At 37.4% G+C, this 17,296-nt stretch overlaps 1 protein-coding gene across 2 annotated transcripts in view; it reads right to left on the bottom strand.

Moving 5' to 3' along the window:
- nup153 (nucleoporin 153) overlaps positions 1-16,338 on the bottom strand; it is a 61,821-nt gene extending 45,483 nt beyond the window's left edge. For both annotated transcript variants that reach the window (XM_039737527.1, XM_039737528.1), the window contains exons 1-2: positions 16,188-16,338; positions 2,947-3,172 (exon numbers count right to left, since the gene is read on the bottom strand). In XM_039737527.1, coding sequence (XP_039593461.1) covers positions 2,947-3,172; positions 16,188-16,265 — 304 coding nt within the window. In that variant the 5' untranslated portion in view covers positions 16,266-16,338. The remainder of the gene's footprint in view (positions 1-2,946; positions 3,173-16,187) is intronic.
- Between the last annotated feature and the right edge of the window lie 958 nt (positions 16,339-17,296).

The raw sequence follows: 17,296 nt of genomic DNA, 5'->3' as shown, positions 1-17,296 counted from the left end.
ACACATTTAACCATTAGTCAAATATAACACAAGTAAACACAAAATGCAGGTTTTAAATGATAGTTTTTATTATTTAGGGAGAAAAAAAAATCTAAACCTACATGGCCCTGTGTGAATAAGTAATTGCCCCCTGAACCTAATAACTGATTGGGCCACCCTTAGCAGCAATAACTGCAATCAAGCGTTTGCGATAAGTTGCAATGAGTCTTTACAGCGCTCTGGAGGAATTTTGGCCCACTCATCTTTGCAGAATTGTTGTAATTCAGCTTTATTTGAGGGTTTTCTAGCATGAACCGCCTTTTTAAGGTCATGCCATAGCATCTCAATTGGATTCAGGTCAGGACTTTGACTAGGCCACTCCAAAGTCTTCATTTTGTTTTTCTTCAGCCATTCAGAGGTGGATTTGCTGGTGTGTTTTGGGTCATTGTCCTGTTGCAGCACCCAAGATCGCTTCAGCTTGAGTTGACGAACAGATGGCGGACATTCTCCTTCAGGATTTTTGGTAGACAGTAGAATTCATGGTTCCATCTATCACAGCAAGCCTTCCAGGTCCTGAAGCAGCAAAACAACCCCAGACCATCACACTACCACCACCATATTTTACTGTTGGTATGATGTTCTTTTTCTGAAATGCTGTGTTCCTTTTACGCCAGATGTAACGGACATTTGCCTTCCAAAAAGTTCAACTTTTGTCTCATCAGTCCACAAGGTATTTTCCCAAAAGTCTTGTCAATCATTGAGATGTTTCTTAGCAAAATTGAGACGAGCCCTAATGTTCTTTTTGCTTAACAGTGGTTTGCGTCTTGGAAATCTGCCATGCAGTCCATTTTTGCCCAGTCTCTTTCTTATGGTGAAGTCGTGAACACTGACCTTAATTGAGGCAAGTGAGGCCTGCAGTTCTTTAGACGTTGTCCTGGGGTCTTTTGTGACCTCTCGGATGAGTCGTCTCTGCGCTCTTGGGGTAATTTTGGTTGGCAGGCCACTCCTGGGAAGGTTCACCACTGTTCCATGTTTTTGCCATTTGTGGATAATGGCTCTCACTGTGGTTCGCTGGAGTCCCAAAGCTTTAGAAATGGCTTTATAACCTTTACCAGACTGATAGATCTCAATTACTTCTGTTCTCATTTGTTCCTGAATTTCTTTGTATCTTGGCATGATGTCTAGCTTTTGAGGTGCTTTTGGTCTACTTCTCTGTGTCAGGCAGCTCCTATTTAAGTGATTTCTTGATTGAAACAGGTGTGGCAGTAATCAGGCCTAGGGGTGGCTACGGAAATTGAACTCAGGTGTGATACACCACAGTTAGGTGATTTTTTAACAAGGGGGCAATTACTTTTTCACACAGGGCCATGTAGGTTTGGATTTTTTTTTCTCCCTAAATAATAAAAACCATCATTTAAAAACTGCATTTTGTGTTTACTTGTGTTATATTTGACTAATGGTTAAATGTGTTTGATGATCAGAAACATTTTGTGCGACAAACATGCAAAAGAATAAGAAGTCAGGAAGGGGGCAAATAGTTTTTCACACCACTGTATACTTTTAAAAGTGAATTCCAAAAGTTCTGTTAGTATTGCTCTAAAACTCATCTTTCATGTACCATCAGTCACAAATTTGCAACAGACATATTTGATATAACCTAAGTGGCCTTAAACTTGGAAAACATCCAACATATTTATAAAATTGCTGAAGAAGTGGGGAGAAAAGCAGCAAAAACATATCATAAAACAATGCAACTCTGGGTGTAATGGAATAAAGGACAAACCAGTTGAGTGTGCAACCACCATAACTTCAGGAATGCGTGTGGCTTTTTGCGCAAGCAACAGAAGTTTAGAGACAAACTCTTTACCCATTCTGCAAGCCACAGACACCACTGTTCAACAGCTTTATTTACTGTATACTACCATATATTTACCTCCTACTGTCATAACTGCTCCCTTTTGTCACCCCACCACATGTTGTCCAGTGTACCACATGACCTCTCGCTTATCTTTTCTAGATATTGTATGTGGAAAAATTAATTTGGCACAGAAGCAGAGTTGTTTGACTATAGCCACATTGTTAAAAGTAAAATCAGAAATGGTGGTTTTATAAATTAAGCATGTTAGACTAAATTTACATGCACTTACATAAACCACTCAGACTCATGCAACTCTAACATTTACTGTTGTACACAATACTGAGAATGTATGCAATCCCATATTCATTTTATGATATGGTAAACAATGGGGAAATCCATCTAGTGAATAATCTTCTAAACATGCTTTATCATACAGGTTTTCCAACAGCTAGAGTATAAGCTGGCAACAACCAATCCTACAGCTATGCACACTCATTTACAGACAAACTCACTCTGGACCACTCTTGGACAGACTTTCCAACAGGCCTAACAACATGTTCTTGCACAGAATGGTGTAGGGTTTTAAAGGAAACCCAGGATGTGATTACCTTTTTTAAAAAAAAAAATGTCTGTAAACAGTCTTATTCTGTACATAATCAAAACCTAAAACAATTATAACATTAAACAAATGGCAACTTAGCAAAGAGAGGAATAAGCTAGCATTGCTGATACCTGTACATTAAGGTAACAGGCAAAACACCATTACATCTACTGACAAGGTATATACTGTACGTACATACATACATTATGTATACTGTACACACAAACACAGTATATATAAACATTTTTTGTATTTATTAATATACCAACCACACACAATCACTAGCGCTAAACAGTGTCAAAGATGCCTAGAACAGACACCTGTTGCAAAGAAAATTACAAGTGACTATACAATAAGAATTGCAGAATTAGGGTTTTAAAAAAAATATTGAAGAAAAAAAAAAAAGGTTTAACAATTGTTTTCAGTATGCTGCAACAACACTCACTATGCTAGAAATACCATAATGAAAAATAGCGTAAATCCATGCTGCATATAACTGTATACAAACCTCTGCTACTAGCACTAGGTTCTATGACATCTGGTTCCACTGGGATGTGCAAGATGTCATCTTCCTCAAGATTTATGGGGTCATTTTCTTCTGTTTCCTGTTCTTGTGCAGTCTGTTGACGATCCTGTGTCTGTGTATCTGTTTCTTCATTATTCGTAAAGTATCTCTGCAGCCAGTTAGGAACTATATTCTTTACTGTGTCTGTCACTCTCTTAATAATTCCTTGCTGTAATATGAGGTACAAAGAACACAAATTAGGTCAAACTACTGTCTGAATACAAACAGGATGGTGCTAAAAGAACCAGATCTTCAGTTTCATTTTTGATGGGTGAGGGAGCTACTTCCATGTTAAGAACAAATGTACCAATATTTTACAGAACTAAGTGATTTGGGGTTTGTTTGGGGTACTCTGAAGATTATTTAGAAAGAACCACGCCCGCCAACTCTAAGACCATGGGATACGCACGCATTTAGTGTATAAAGGATATAAATAATTGCATGTAAACAATTCGCCAAAAATCTGTTGTATGTAAAAGATACTGTTTAAAACATTACTGTTTATTTCATCAGAAAACCCGTTTTCCACACCTACCTGTATCAGTTTAAATGGCACTTTTAGCACTCGCAATAGGGCGGACGCGCTGACTTATCGTGTCGAATGGACAACACAGTGAATGCAGCGTCTATCTATATATGTCTATGTTTTCCGTAGCCTGCTACAGGAAGGTACTCTCTCGACCATTGGCATTGGTTTCGCTCCTTGCTATTTTCGTTATACTGCGACGGTGGTTTCCTAAGCCTTTGTTATACTGAATTCCTTTCTCACCGTTTTCCGTTCCTATTCTTACACCGCCGTATGCTACGCCGGGCTTCGGCAAGTATATAAGAAAAAAGCAACCAAGATCCTTCTTGCAGTGAACTAATATCTTAAAATATTACTTGACATCAAACATTAAAAAAAATCTGTTGCATAATTTAACAGTCTGAGAAATGCACTCTTCTATAAGTTTTATTTAAAATAATGGCAAAAACTAATAGGAGATTCCATTAAACATATAATTAATAATATATAAGATAAATAACTAGTTTCCATCAGCAAAACAAAGACAAATATACACACACCATATTCAATAGCCAGTATCAACACTAGACATTGAAGAAGTCAAACTACAGCAAGTACATGATACAACATTAACAGCTCACACATAGTTCACAGTTGAAGCACACAATTTATAAGAGCAACAGAAACCGTTACAACATAGGAATACCGGCTAATATAATAGCTATGCTAGTAAAATAAATACCTTCACCAATAATTTATATTATGAAGACCAATTTGTAAAAAAAGGTTTAAAGTATTGCCACTTGTTGGGTCTTTGAAACCAATGCATCATCTATCAGCAGAACAAAAATGGGACAGACAAAGCATGTATGTGGACAATATGTGAGCACCTGGGATGCAGCATCCAATTATAACAACATACATAATACAAGTACTGCAGTTAAGGCCAGTCAACTTAAAGGAATAATTCTCAGAGTCCATAAGCTTAAACAACAAACCTCATTAATTGTGAGATATATCACTATAAAGACTGCTGTTACAGCAGATCTTAAATAATGGATTGATGTTGGACATCCTATAATCACCCTAAAGAGGGGACAGATGTTTTGCGGGAGAGAGGATGACATTTATGGCTTGACCTTTGCTTGAGGTATTTGACATCATAAACAACAGAAAAATGGGACACACTCTTGGAAGGAATATTTAACGAATAATATTAAAAACACACACACAGGCATCGCCACAGCCTTTTAACCCAAACTTTAACTGGTTAGACAGCTAAAAAGTAGCCTGGCGATTTACAATGACAGTGATGAAGTGCCTTGTATCTTGGGTGCTTTCAATCAACATAGTAAATAGACTCCTCTATTTGTAATTAGACTAAACTGAGCCAGACTCGGTGGTAGCATAAATTGAGGAGTCTTAGTCAAAGGTTTTCTGTACCAACTTTACAGTACTGGAGGCACAAAGGTTAAGGCCTAGAGTTTGTGGGATTTAGGGTGTACTCACACTAGTAATTTGCTCCATGCCCAAGTACGTTTGTCCACTTAAGTTTATAACCAAGACACATTTTGCTGTTAAGCTAACAAGCATATTGTTTACTAATCAGCAATTACTGATTTATCACCTTTTCTTTTTCCAATTAAAAATGTAAGCCACTGTACTTAATACAGGCTCGATGTCCAAACTCAAATAGTGCCCATTTTAAATAAAGGATAAAATACAAACACCCAAATTCATTAAATAAGCTTTCCTTGCTGTTTGTCTAATTGCACATGATGAATTCTCAAGATTCCTCTCAGTATATTATTCCACTTTCATTAATGTAATAGCCAATATTCCAATGGTCTTTTGTTCTTTGTTAAACCAAGTCTCGACTTGGGGTTCCATTTATACTACAGAGAGTTAAGTGCAAAAAAAAAGACATGCGCTGCCTCCATTTTCATATTACCCTGCATAAAGGAGCACTACAACTAAATTACCATAATGTTTAGAAAGGCAGGGGATGAAAAGACCAGTTTTAGTGACCAGTCAATTTAAAAATCGAGACTTTAGTAGAGAAAAACTGTTCGATTTAGATAGGTGGCCGATCGATTGAAGCATCCCTTGTTCCAGGTTCAAGTGTACCCCAGAAGCACCATGAAGTTTTAAGCAACCCGGATTGTCACAAGTACATGTCGTATTAATAGGGAAATGAACTTTGTGTTTCAAAGCACTACATTAACTTTATTTTGATATTAACAAATGGAACACCTCATTTCATTGGCAGGATAGACAATTTAAATAGCCACCTCAGTTTTTACTTTCTACAATTACCGTAAGCACTGTAAGTATGAACTTTTATCTCATATCCCTACAGATGTATGAGGCTTCCCCCACGACACCTGAACTATACAAATCATTTGGAAAAAGAATGAATATTTACTTTGATAGACATCTGTAAACAAGCTCACTGCTATCAGACACTATATGAAAAGATTCCTTTATTGGGACAGTCTAGGACAGGGGTCCTCAATCCCAGTCCTGGAGAGCTGCAGTGGCTGCAGGTTTTTGTTCTGACCTGGTTGCTTAATTAGAAAGCAATTCTTGCCAATAAAGCACTAACAAGCTATGAAATTAAATTAACTCTGCTATGTCAGGTCATTCTCATATCCTAGATTTTCTTTCCCTTTCTATCATGCAAATGATTTGAAGGCTAAAATGCACGAGTAATTCTCAGTCCTTCACTTTTTTCTCTTCATTTTTCTTCCAAGTATTTAATTAAACCCAATAGTGCAGATAAATACACACAGGTGTAAATGTAAATAAGCTAAATAGAGAAATGCTGCTCTCTCGTCATTTGCATGTTATTGATAATAAGGAGCAATTAAAATAGCTGTTTAAGGCAAAATTAAGCAATAAGGGCTCAAAATCACTAAAGTGAAGCAGAAGTGTTACTTTAGCAATAAGTGCTTTTTATTAAGCAACTGGGTTGGAGCAAAAACCTGCAGCCACTGCGGCTCTCCAGGACCGTGATTGAGGTCCCCTGGTCTAGGACACTATATTAAAATGCACTTAATCTATCCATCATTTCATCCTGTTATAAATGTAATAGGATAACTTGTGCTGTTGCACAACTCACACCTAATTGATTGTAACTATGCTCTTAAAGCACAAACAAATCTATTTCTAAGTTCTCCATAATGAGATAAAATTGGCAGTAATGAAACCGTTTGTTTTTTAATAAGCATAATTCACATAATCAGGCAATGAAATTCTCCTGCCTCCAGAACAAAGCATTTCCAGACATGACATCTGCTAATTTGTCTTTTAAACATGAGCTGATGAAGTACTATATAACCACCACTGTGAGAAATATTTTAAGTAGTTTATGCTCATATTTACCTCAATTATTATGGTACCTTCCAAAGTAATTAGTCTATGTGCACTAAAAAAAAGCTAATATGATTATGATTTTGAAATTTTGGTTATCAATTTGGTACCCAAGTATCAGTTCTTGCAATACACATACAACATACAAAGTACAAAAAAAACTTAACAGCAAGATGAATAATTCAGAGCTGTGAAAAAGCACATTCTAAAAGGAAATGAAGGGCTTAAATATTCAAATTCATAAGGCAATCAAAAAAACTTAAAGGTTAATAAAACAAAAGATCATATTACAAAGCCTGAAATTTATTTTGACAGAGGGTGGTCAGTTCTCAATGGGTTTTATATAATAATAAAAAAAAAAATCACGAGTACACAACAATTTCCATATGTGACATGGCCTTCAATATTACACTCTTTCACTGAAAACTTCATTCAAAATAATTTTAGTGATTTTTAGGCACTCATAGTGTGCTCCCCATGACTTTCAGTTATGTAGCCTGACACATTCACTGATCCAGTCAAATCCATCTGCAATTTGGCCCAGCAAAAATTAATTACCCGGAAATACAAAACATAATACAGCTATGATAAATAAGGAACACGGGTGTTTTGAATCTAACAGAACGACAACTCGTTTTAGGTACCACAACAAAGAAGGGGTTCCTGTACTTGCGGCTGAACTCTCTTTACCTGTAAAGGCCTCAAAAAGTCAGAGAGCACATTATTGGCAGTAAGAAAAAGGGGATGAGCACACAATACTTTAGAAATGTGAAACAATGCTAGAAAATCATCTAATTTGACATAACCAATGATTTCTATCTGCATAATCTGTTACACTCAAGCAAGGAGATTAGCAACAAATTTGACATTCCCTTCAAATAGAGGCCATGTAACATCAGTTTTACAAAATCAAAACGCAGATATTTTATCAATGCCTCATGTACTAGTAAATACTAAGGATGCACTAATATTGCTCATTGGTACTCTTATCTGGTTGATGCCACCTGCTTACTGCACATACTTGGTATTAAGATTCGTTATGTAGCTATTAATGCAGTAATATTCAGGTTAGTGCTCAGAATCCATTAAAACACTGAACTATGTTATCATAAGCCAGTACATTTCATTAGAAAGGTGAAAATAAAATACAGTAGAACAACGAAATTTTTAAGTCAGAATCTGTCATCATTTTACGTGATGGGAAAGGATTTTTGGTTTTCCTGGAATCTCAGCATGTTGATGATGCAAATGATGAGTTGTTTGATTTCTCTTGTGTTTTCTCTCACAAAACACCTAACAGCAGGATATTATTTAACACAATGTTTTACCTTTGAGACCCTCTCAAAGTCAGGACAGTTAACTGGTCCACGAGTTGAGTGATCAGGGTTATGCTGCTGTGGAGGAATTCTGCAGTGCGATTGCTCACTGGTGCATCGGAGGCTATAGATTTATTTTGGATGTGTTTTTTTGTTAATTCTCAAAGTATATAATTGCTAAGCATCTCCCCATGAGTGTGAAACAATACCTCTACATCATCCTCATTAATACCTCTAACCATGCTTTACTAGCAAATTTCATAACTTTTTTTCTTCCAGACTGGTCACACACTAGATTAAGTTCATTCAACGATTTTATGATAGTCTTGGGTCCCAATCCAGGAGGTTTTGTCATAGGATAGGTGTGGCAATGCGCTATCAGCACATGCTCCCAACCTCTGTGGCATTCATAATACTATACTTCACATAAACAATTTATCAGTTTTGCCTTCACCGTCTCACACAAAAATTCAGTATTAATATCTCATCCTGGTCAATTTAATAGAGACTGATGTGAATCACTTCGGCAGAAATGCAAGCTGAAGTGTCTCTAGATCAGGGTTTCCCACATTTTAGGTCAAAGCTCCCCTAAAAATGACGTAACCCTTGGTGTTGGTGCCTCACTAATATCACAATTTAAAAAACACTGCTCTAGATAATCTGGGTAGCCTAGAGCATTATCAAGCAGCAGCAATGTTTTAGGTTCAACATAGTGCTCCTCAAATTAGCACATCACAGGTGAGATAAAAATGCGAAACAAACCAGTTTTGAATAGATGATCGTCAGTCACCCAAAACAACTTGTTTGATTCCCAAATCACTGATTGTCTAGATTTCAAAATTCCATTAATTGCTCATGATGTTTGAGAAACAAATAGGCAATGGCTTCAACAAAGTCACCTTTAGCATCATCCCCAGAGCTAAACAGCCCTTTCCAGATTTGAACCCAGAGCACTTTTATCTGTACGTGATAAAAGTATTAAAAGGCAATTTTTCAAGGGTACATATCCTATGGAGTAGTGACACACCAGTTTACCAGCAAAAGATCAGATCCAAACTGTTTCTGTTCAAAATATGAGATTGTCAAATAAATTACAGATCACTATTCGATTTTGTGATTTGGGGTTTAAGGAAAACACAACACACACACGTATGTACTTCTTTCTAAGTCTCTGCTTCCGCTAGTACAGCAAACTAAAAGTCTGCAATATGTGGAAGGATTTTAAAGGTTCTAGTGCCAGTGCAGATAAAGAGAAAACGTCACTTTTGAATATGATAAAAGCAGGACATTCTTTCACATCTCTGGACCATAATTATGGTACAATTAAGTCCACAGTTCATTACATTAAGAAATAAAAAAACAAAAAACATTTTTCTCCTTGTACACCAAAAGCTGTGAAGATTGTGTCTCAAGTGTGTGGTCAGATAGCATTTGACCACACTAAAAATTAAGCAAACACACAATCAAAGCCCATTCAGACACAATGAAAATGTGTGAATTCCACAAACAGATCCAGCTGGGAATTTGAACACTGATGCCTATTAGCAGTACAAAGCCAGACAGCACAGTTAACAGGTAAGATTTTATTTATAAGGAAATGTATTAATTTATTTAAGACTTTTAAGAAGCATACTTTTAATGTTAACCTAAGACTTTACAAAGTATACATATTGGGGTGAAGAGCAATGTTGGCCACTGTACCACAGTTGCTATTATATACAGTACATCAGCTTGATTTCAAAGATCAGCTTTTCTGAATGCAGGTGGTGTTGCGGCTGTAGCCTATTTGTGGATTTCACAAATATATAAATTGTCAAAAGAAACAACTCTTAAGATTATGTTCACATTGCTGCCAAAGTGACTCTGTTTCCTTGTAATGGTTTTTGACTGTTCAAACTAATTTTGCAAGTGATTTACATCTGATCAATGTCTACAAATCTTTCCTGAATGGAATTCACATGCACAAAATGAATTAATGAAAGTTTACATCAGAGAGATATAACCTGATCAGAAAATGAAAATGTATAGCTGTTTTAGCACAGTAATCATTGCTGTAGGACGGCCAGCAAAGACAGGGTCTTTGATCTCAAGGTTTTGAAAGCAAAACAGTGCTTTACAAAAGAAGTGTAAACTTTAGGAAAAGTTTTTTTTTTGGCATATTTCTAATAAGATCAGATGTGTTACACATGAGTGAAAAGATAAAAAATGTAATACGAACATAACTTTATCCTCTGCCACCAACAATTAACCAAAGTTGTACATACAGGCTCTAGGGCAGGGCCATTCAATTACAAATTCAGTTGGGCCAGATTTTCAAACCAAGAAATTTAAATGGGACAGACATTTTGATTGGCTGGTAAGCAAATGACAAATTTTAAACCAACACAAACGTATTGAAAAACAAGTAATGTTTACTCATTGCTCCGCTTTTAAATTTGGTCACATCTGACACAAGCACATCAAAAGGTGCATAAAAACAATAAGCTATAACTGAACAGAATCTGAGGTAATACTTTTTTCCACCACTTTTGAGAAAAAAGCATTCCTGGTTCTTTTCCCAAAATATCAAAAGCAAGTTGCGTGTTTTATATCACAAGTATTAATTTGAAAGAAAGAATTACATGTCAAATAACACAGATAGTGACAGAAATTTGTATTCTGAACACAGTGAGTATGGAAGGAGTTGGCATTACACTACAATCCCAAATCTACTTTAACCTAACTCTGGGTCTCAGGAAGCCATGCTAATTTGTTAATCCCCACCACTTCCTGGTTTTCTTTTTTTTTTACCCCTTTTTCTTCCTAAGCACCTTTCTTTGTAGCACTAGACTGTTTGTACAAATTTTATTGGTACTTTCATACAAACATTTTCAATAATCATAAGCATTTCATCTTTAGCACACATTACTGTAATTAACTTAAGATTACAAAGAGGAAAAAAAAACAAACCCCTACCATCCTTAACCATTAAACCTTAACCAAACTCTTATCTACAAAACTACACCAACTAAAGCAAGTTTCTGACCATCACCCAACCAATGCCTGATTGTGGCATTCACTTGTAAGCAAGGGTTTCACATAATGAGCAGGAACCAAGGAATCCCCACATTTCAAGGCATTCCAGGACATTGTATGGCAGCCTTTGCTTCCTAGTCGCTTAATATTGCTTACTCCAGTTTATACAAGTGCAGCAACAAAAGTTCTAATATATCAATTAACTAGGCTCACCCGCCTTTTAAGGCGACCGACTTATTTTTTTTATATATATACACACATACACACGTACATGCATGCATATATATATATATATATATATATATATATATATATATATATATATATATATATATATACACACACACACACACTCTCTTTGGGGTGCGAGCAACTGTTGCTGGGGGTGCCAGAATCCATCAAGGAAGAAAAATGAAAAGCATTATTTGTACAAAATCTTAATTTATTTATCCATTCCTAAATAATTAAATGGGCAGGCTATTTCGTATCAGTGCAATACGCGGTTTGTTAAAGCGGATGACTCCCGCTCTTATGTGCAAGTCTGTGTGGATATTGTGAACTATCGTATCTGTTCAAATTCTATTTAAATTTTAAATAGAAGGAATTTTTATTTAGTCCACAGAAATATCTTTGGTAGGAATGTAAGTTAAATGTAGGCATCATTGCATAAATTTTTCTTCACCATACAAATGCAAAGAGTAAATTCGCCTTACATTCCAACCAAAGATATTTGTGTCGACTAAATAGAACTTGAAAAGATATATTTTTTTCGAATGTGATCGCACAATTCAGATCGAGTTGACGCACACTACATCGAGCCCACGTGCTATTGTGGTTTTGCCTGTGTGCCTCAGTAAGTTACCCGCCCTTCGCTCTTACTTTTTTACCCTTCATCTAATGAATACACGGAGTATGGCTTTACCAAAACAATCATTGATGGCGAATAAAGTACCCATTATTCATAAAGCTTCAATTGGTGATCTGTCTTTCTGCGTTAACCGCATATTTTTTCATACGTCTCACACCAAGGAGATGCGAGGGTAAAATGAATCGGGAAGCGCGTGCACATACTCAGTGCACCCCCTCTCGGGAATCGAACCTCGGTGCTAGAGGCAAAGCACCTCTACCATTGCGCCACGGCGTGTGGTTTGTCTATTTGAGAGTATGTAGATTGGGGTATATATATATACACACCCACGCTTCGCAGCGGAGAAGTAATGTGTTAAAGAAGTTATGAAAAAGAAAAGGGAACATTTTAAAAATAACGTAAAATGATTGTCAATATACAGTAATTGTTTTGTGTTATGAGTGTTGCTATCATCAAGGATTTGATTATCATTATTTCTTTCAATCAGGTTCGTATTTGTAGGATGTGTTGTGTTCAAGTTACATTCCGTGTTTGTTAATCGTTGTAAAGATAACAGGTTTCATTCATCGATTCGTTTCTTACTGCATCAATAAACAGCTCGTCTTCCTCTTTATCTGAGACGTGACACACTGCATGCACGGGTTTTTTTTTTTACACTGTCTTCCTTTAGCGGGACATTGACTTTTTCCACCGTGTGCTTTGTTTCCACAGTAGCTGCACTTATGAATATGCTTGTATGTATCACACGCTTCGTATTTTTTTGCTGCCTTCTCAATTGTATAATTCAATTTATGTTCAGCACTCTTTGGAACTGTTGCTTTTTGTCTGTGCACTGCGTCAGTTCACGTGAGCTGCTCGGTGTACATGCAAAGTTTCCCAGCTGTGCTGGTGCCATCTCGTGCGATGTCCACAGCTGTATTTAATGTTAGCTAAGACCCGGCCCTTAAATGTTTCTCTCGCAGTTTCGCAGTCCTTCACCTGTGAATATTTAGCGGCAGTGTTTCTATTGGATTGCCGCTGACGGACGGCCTTATATGGCCAGGCACTAAATTACGTGGGAGGCATAACTCCGCCTCCCACAGGCATCGAGCAGAAGTCTATTATAGTATATGGACGAAAAAATAGGTTCCAGTTATGACCATTACACGTAGAATTTCAAAATGAAACCTGCCCAACTTTTTTAAGTAAGCTATAAGGAATGAGCCTGCCAAATTTCAGCCTTCTACCTACACGGGAAGTTGGAGAATTAGTGATGAGTCAGTGAGTCAGCCAGTAAGTGAGTGAGTGAGTCAGTGAGGGCTTTGCCTTTTATTAGTATAGATACTCGTAGTTTGTTATTTTTCTGATGAAATGTAAATTTTTCTTCTATATTGAGGTCGCCCTTTTGAAACCCCCTGATATTTACTATGCGGTGAGGCATTTGTACTCCATCAACATTAATTATTTCCAGAGACATAATTTTGTCTATTTTTCCAGCGCATTGCGCACAAAAGCAAGGGAACGATGGGAGCACCAGAACTCTGCTCACATCATGTCGCTTCATACCGCAAGCTGCAAGCAGTAAGTCTGTGATAAGCGGAATATTGCTACGCTTCCCACTCATGGGACGGAAGGACAATCCCGACCGCTTTTATGTAGTAAGAAAGAAGAAAATATTGCACAGTCTGGAGTAGAAAATCATCTTTTACCTGGAAAAACGAAACTAAAAAAACCCATCGTGCATTGCAAAATGGACGGGCCTGTGTGAAACTCCGCGCCTGCGTAGCACTCACGGGACGGAAGGACAATCCCAACCGCTTTTATATAGAATGATGGAAACATATTTCCATCTGTAAACAGCAAAATATTCCTATGTTACACACTTAGCATAAGAAAAGGCTGCTATTCAGGATAATCCAAAAGTTATAAAACTCAAATGAAACCTTCTTAAAGTGTCCTTTTTTGCCATTAAAGAATACTATTACTGGCTATTACAGCTAGACCTTAATATGTTCCTAGGGGAAAATTTGGCTTTTCCAGAAACTTAAGTAATATTATGACAAACACACCCCTCTCACATATACACAAAAACAACAAAAATTAATGAACAATTCTGACTTAGCTGATACAGTCACAGTGAGGCATCGTACAAGTGTATTTCCTTTCGAATAAATTAGCTTCAGTAGCCTTTCTTGATACACTAGTGCTGAATAATTCATAGGCTGAAAGAACTCAGTATTAGTGTTGGAGAGAGGATGTGCAGCACTGTTCATAATGGCACTCAGTTTTGCCTTCATTCTTTCCTGTGGGTTCAAGGTGCATCCCATAACAGTCTGCCTTCTTAATCAGCCAGTTGGCTCGGTGAACCTCTCTTGAATTGATGTAACCTTGCAGGCACATCACAGCATAGAAAAATTGCACTTGCCATCACAGAGTTGTAGGATATGTAAAGAATGTCTCTAGCCACATCAAAGGAACACAGTATCCTCAGGGGAAAAAAAAGGTCTGTTTGGTCCTTTCTTATAAAGTTATTCTGTGTTAAAAGACCAGTCCAGTCTGTCACTGATGTGAACCCCCACCCCCCCAAGTACATATAGCACTACACCATTCTTCACACCCACTCCCAGAATACTGTAGTGACCAGGCATTGAAGCCTTTTGGTGCAGTAAAAGTCAAAAACCGGTTTCTTGGTTTGCTTATGCTTAAGTTGCAGACGATTGTTTCTGCACCAAGAAACAAAGTTCCCCACCTTACTTTTATACACTAATCAATACACCCCGTAAGTGCAGAAATTCAGAAACTTTCTGTAAGTGACATAAGCCGGTGTTGTACTCATAGTCAGAGGTGTACACAGCTAAGAGAAAAGGAAACAGGAATGCTCCCTGTGGTGCTGCAGTGTTACATCAATGAGTACTCAATCCATACATAAAATACTGACTAAACATTTTTACGTGTTAGTTTGTACAATTTTACGCTTAAAATGACACTAAAAACTGTGATTTCTTGGAAATTTGGGTCTTTGCAATTATGTCGCACTTTTACTCTTAGCGACTCAGAATCGTAGTCATAAATAATCAACACTGAAAATATAGTAATCAATCTGTCCGGTAAGCGAAATCTTAAAAAGCCTGATCCGGTTTAGAAAACAATTTTTGCAAAAACGTTTCATGCAAAAAACTAAAATAAACACTTTGTGACGCAGCGGGATTTAAAGTCCTGATAGGTGTCGAGAGCTGTAAGGGGTGCGCACATACGGTGCCATTCAAGACTAATACACAACACATTTTTCAGATTCAACACCCAGCACATCGGAAACGAAGAAGTAACCATGTTGACCGATTACGGGCATTTAAAGAAAAACAACTTGCAACAAGTCAAATTATGACTTCAAAAACTTCACTAGAGACCGACTACAATCAACAATTTAAGTTTACCTTATATGCAACGTTTAAATACCAAGTGTTGGTTGAGTACGCGCGTTTTTTTGAAACGTTAACCATGCATTCAAGGCACGGTCAGTAACACTCTGTGGTCTGCAGGTGAAGATGATACGACCTCTAGGAAAAAGCTTTCCGCAATACCCTCCGAAGCTGCTCAACACCCGCGCACACGAGGCCGGTCATGCACTACAAACATGAGGTGCATCGCTAGTTGATCGTCAAATTGAAGAATGTGATAATTTCAATAAAAGGACCGATTACAAGTAACAGCGAGGCACACTACGAACGCCCAGTCTGCCTTCTCCAACTTTACATTCACACCGCACTAGAGGACTGGGAGCTCCCCCGGAAGCCAAGACAAAGTTCGCCTGGGCTCAGGTAGTAAACATGTGGAAGTTGGAGAAGGTCCAGGCACAGCGTAGCTAACCCCACTGACTCCAAAACACAATCAACGCATACATCCAAAACATGCAAAGCTGACAAAGGGGTGCCCGACGCTAGTTAAGAACTGACACTACGCGCGACTGTGCAGCACTAATCCATCTGAGCGCCTACAGGCCGCGCCGTCTCTCAGGCAGAGGAGTCATCGCTCAGCTTGGCGGGTTGATGTTAGGCCGCGCTGGCCACTCTTAAACTGCGCGTCTCCCCCTCGGCTGACTTTACTATATCCCACTTATTAATAGACCTACCTGCTTGTTTTTTGCATAAGGTTTGGAAGCGATGTAATATCGCCTACTTCTCATTTTCCCTCCTCCTGTGGCTGCCATAATAATCTACTACAATCCTACTCGCTTTCTCCGGCGTCCTCCCTGCAGCCTGGCCCGCCGATATACCGTCAGGCACCGCGTTGGCGCCGCGCGCGAGGAACGGCTCGGCCCTCTGCCTCGAAGAATTCTGGGAGTTGTATTTCAAAGCCTTAGATTTTGTCGGGGAACTCATCCAGTCCGGTCGCTTTTTTTTTTTTTTTTTTTGAATAAGTGATTTTAACACAAAAATTTACATCATCCATTCAGTTCTAAATTATTGCTGTATATTAGAATATGTAAGTGAGCAATTGGAGATTATTCTTTAACAATATGTAAACCATTTCATTAAAAACACGTATATATTAGAGCTGGCACCAGTATAACAATTTTCTCAATTCGATTACAAAAGTTCAATCTACAGTATTTCCAAGTTATTTTCATAATGTATCATATGACATAACGATGACGTTAAAAACATTATTGTCACACACACACACACACACACATATATATACAGTATATATATATATAGAGAGAGAGAGGGAGAGAGACGCAGCTTTGCATAATATTTTTATATTTTTAGATTACCTGAAGAATCAGTGTTAATAGGTAACACAAAATAGTTGTACGACGTTCACCCATTTGTAGCAACAGTAGCGGCCAAAACGTAATTACTGTAAAAAAAATTAAAAATAAATAAAAGCCTGAAATCGCTACAGAATGTATAATTGTATTAATTCATGTTTAACAAACAACGCGCAATATGATTTATTTTCCTGGATATGGAATTAGGCTTACTCTTTATTTTAAAGTGTTTTTGTGTACCATCATGCGATTTTACATGGGATCGATTGCACTTTTATTTAAAAAGGAATAAAATAACACAGTGAATGTTCATATAGTTAGATGCAGCGAGTGGCAGCCATTCCAGCAGCTCCGTGTATGGCTTTATCTTTTTACCTTTTTTTTTTCTATTTTTCTCTACTCTTTCATTTAATATTGTTTTTTGTATCAGTATACTGCTGCTGGATTATGTGAATATCTATCTATCT

This window comes from Polypterus senegalus, chromosome 15 (assembly GCF_016835505.1).
Source record: "Polypterus senegalus isolate Bchr_013 chromosome 15, ASM1683550v1, whole genome shotgun sequence".
Lineage (NCBI taxonomy): Eukaryota > Metazoa > Chordata > Cladistia > Polypteriformes > Polypteridae > Polypterus > Polypterus senegalus.
The sequence above is the reverse complement of the archived record's forward strand: the minus strand, read 5'-3'. Positions and strand labels throughout refer to the sequence as shown.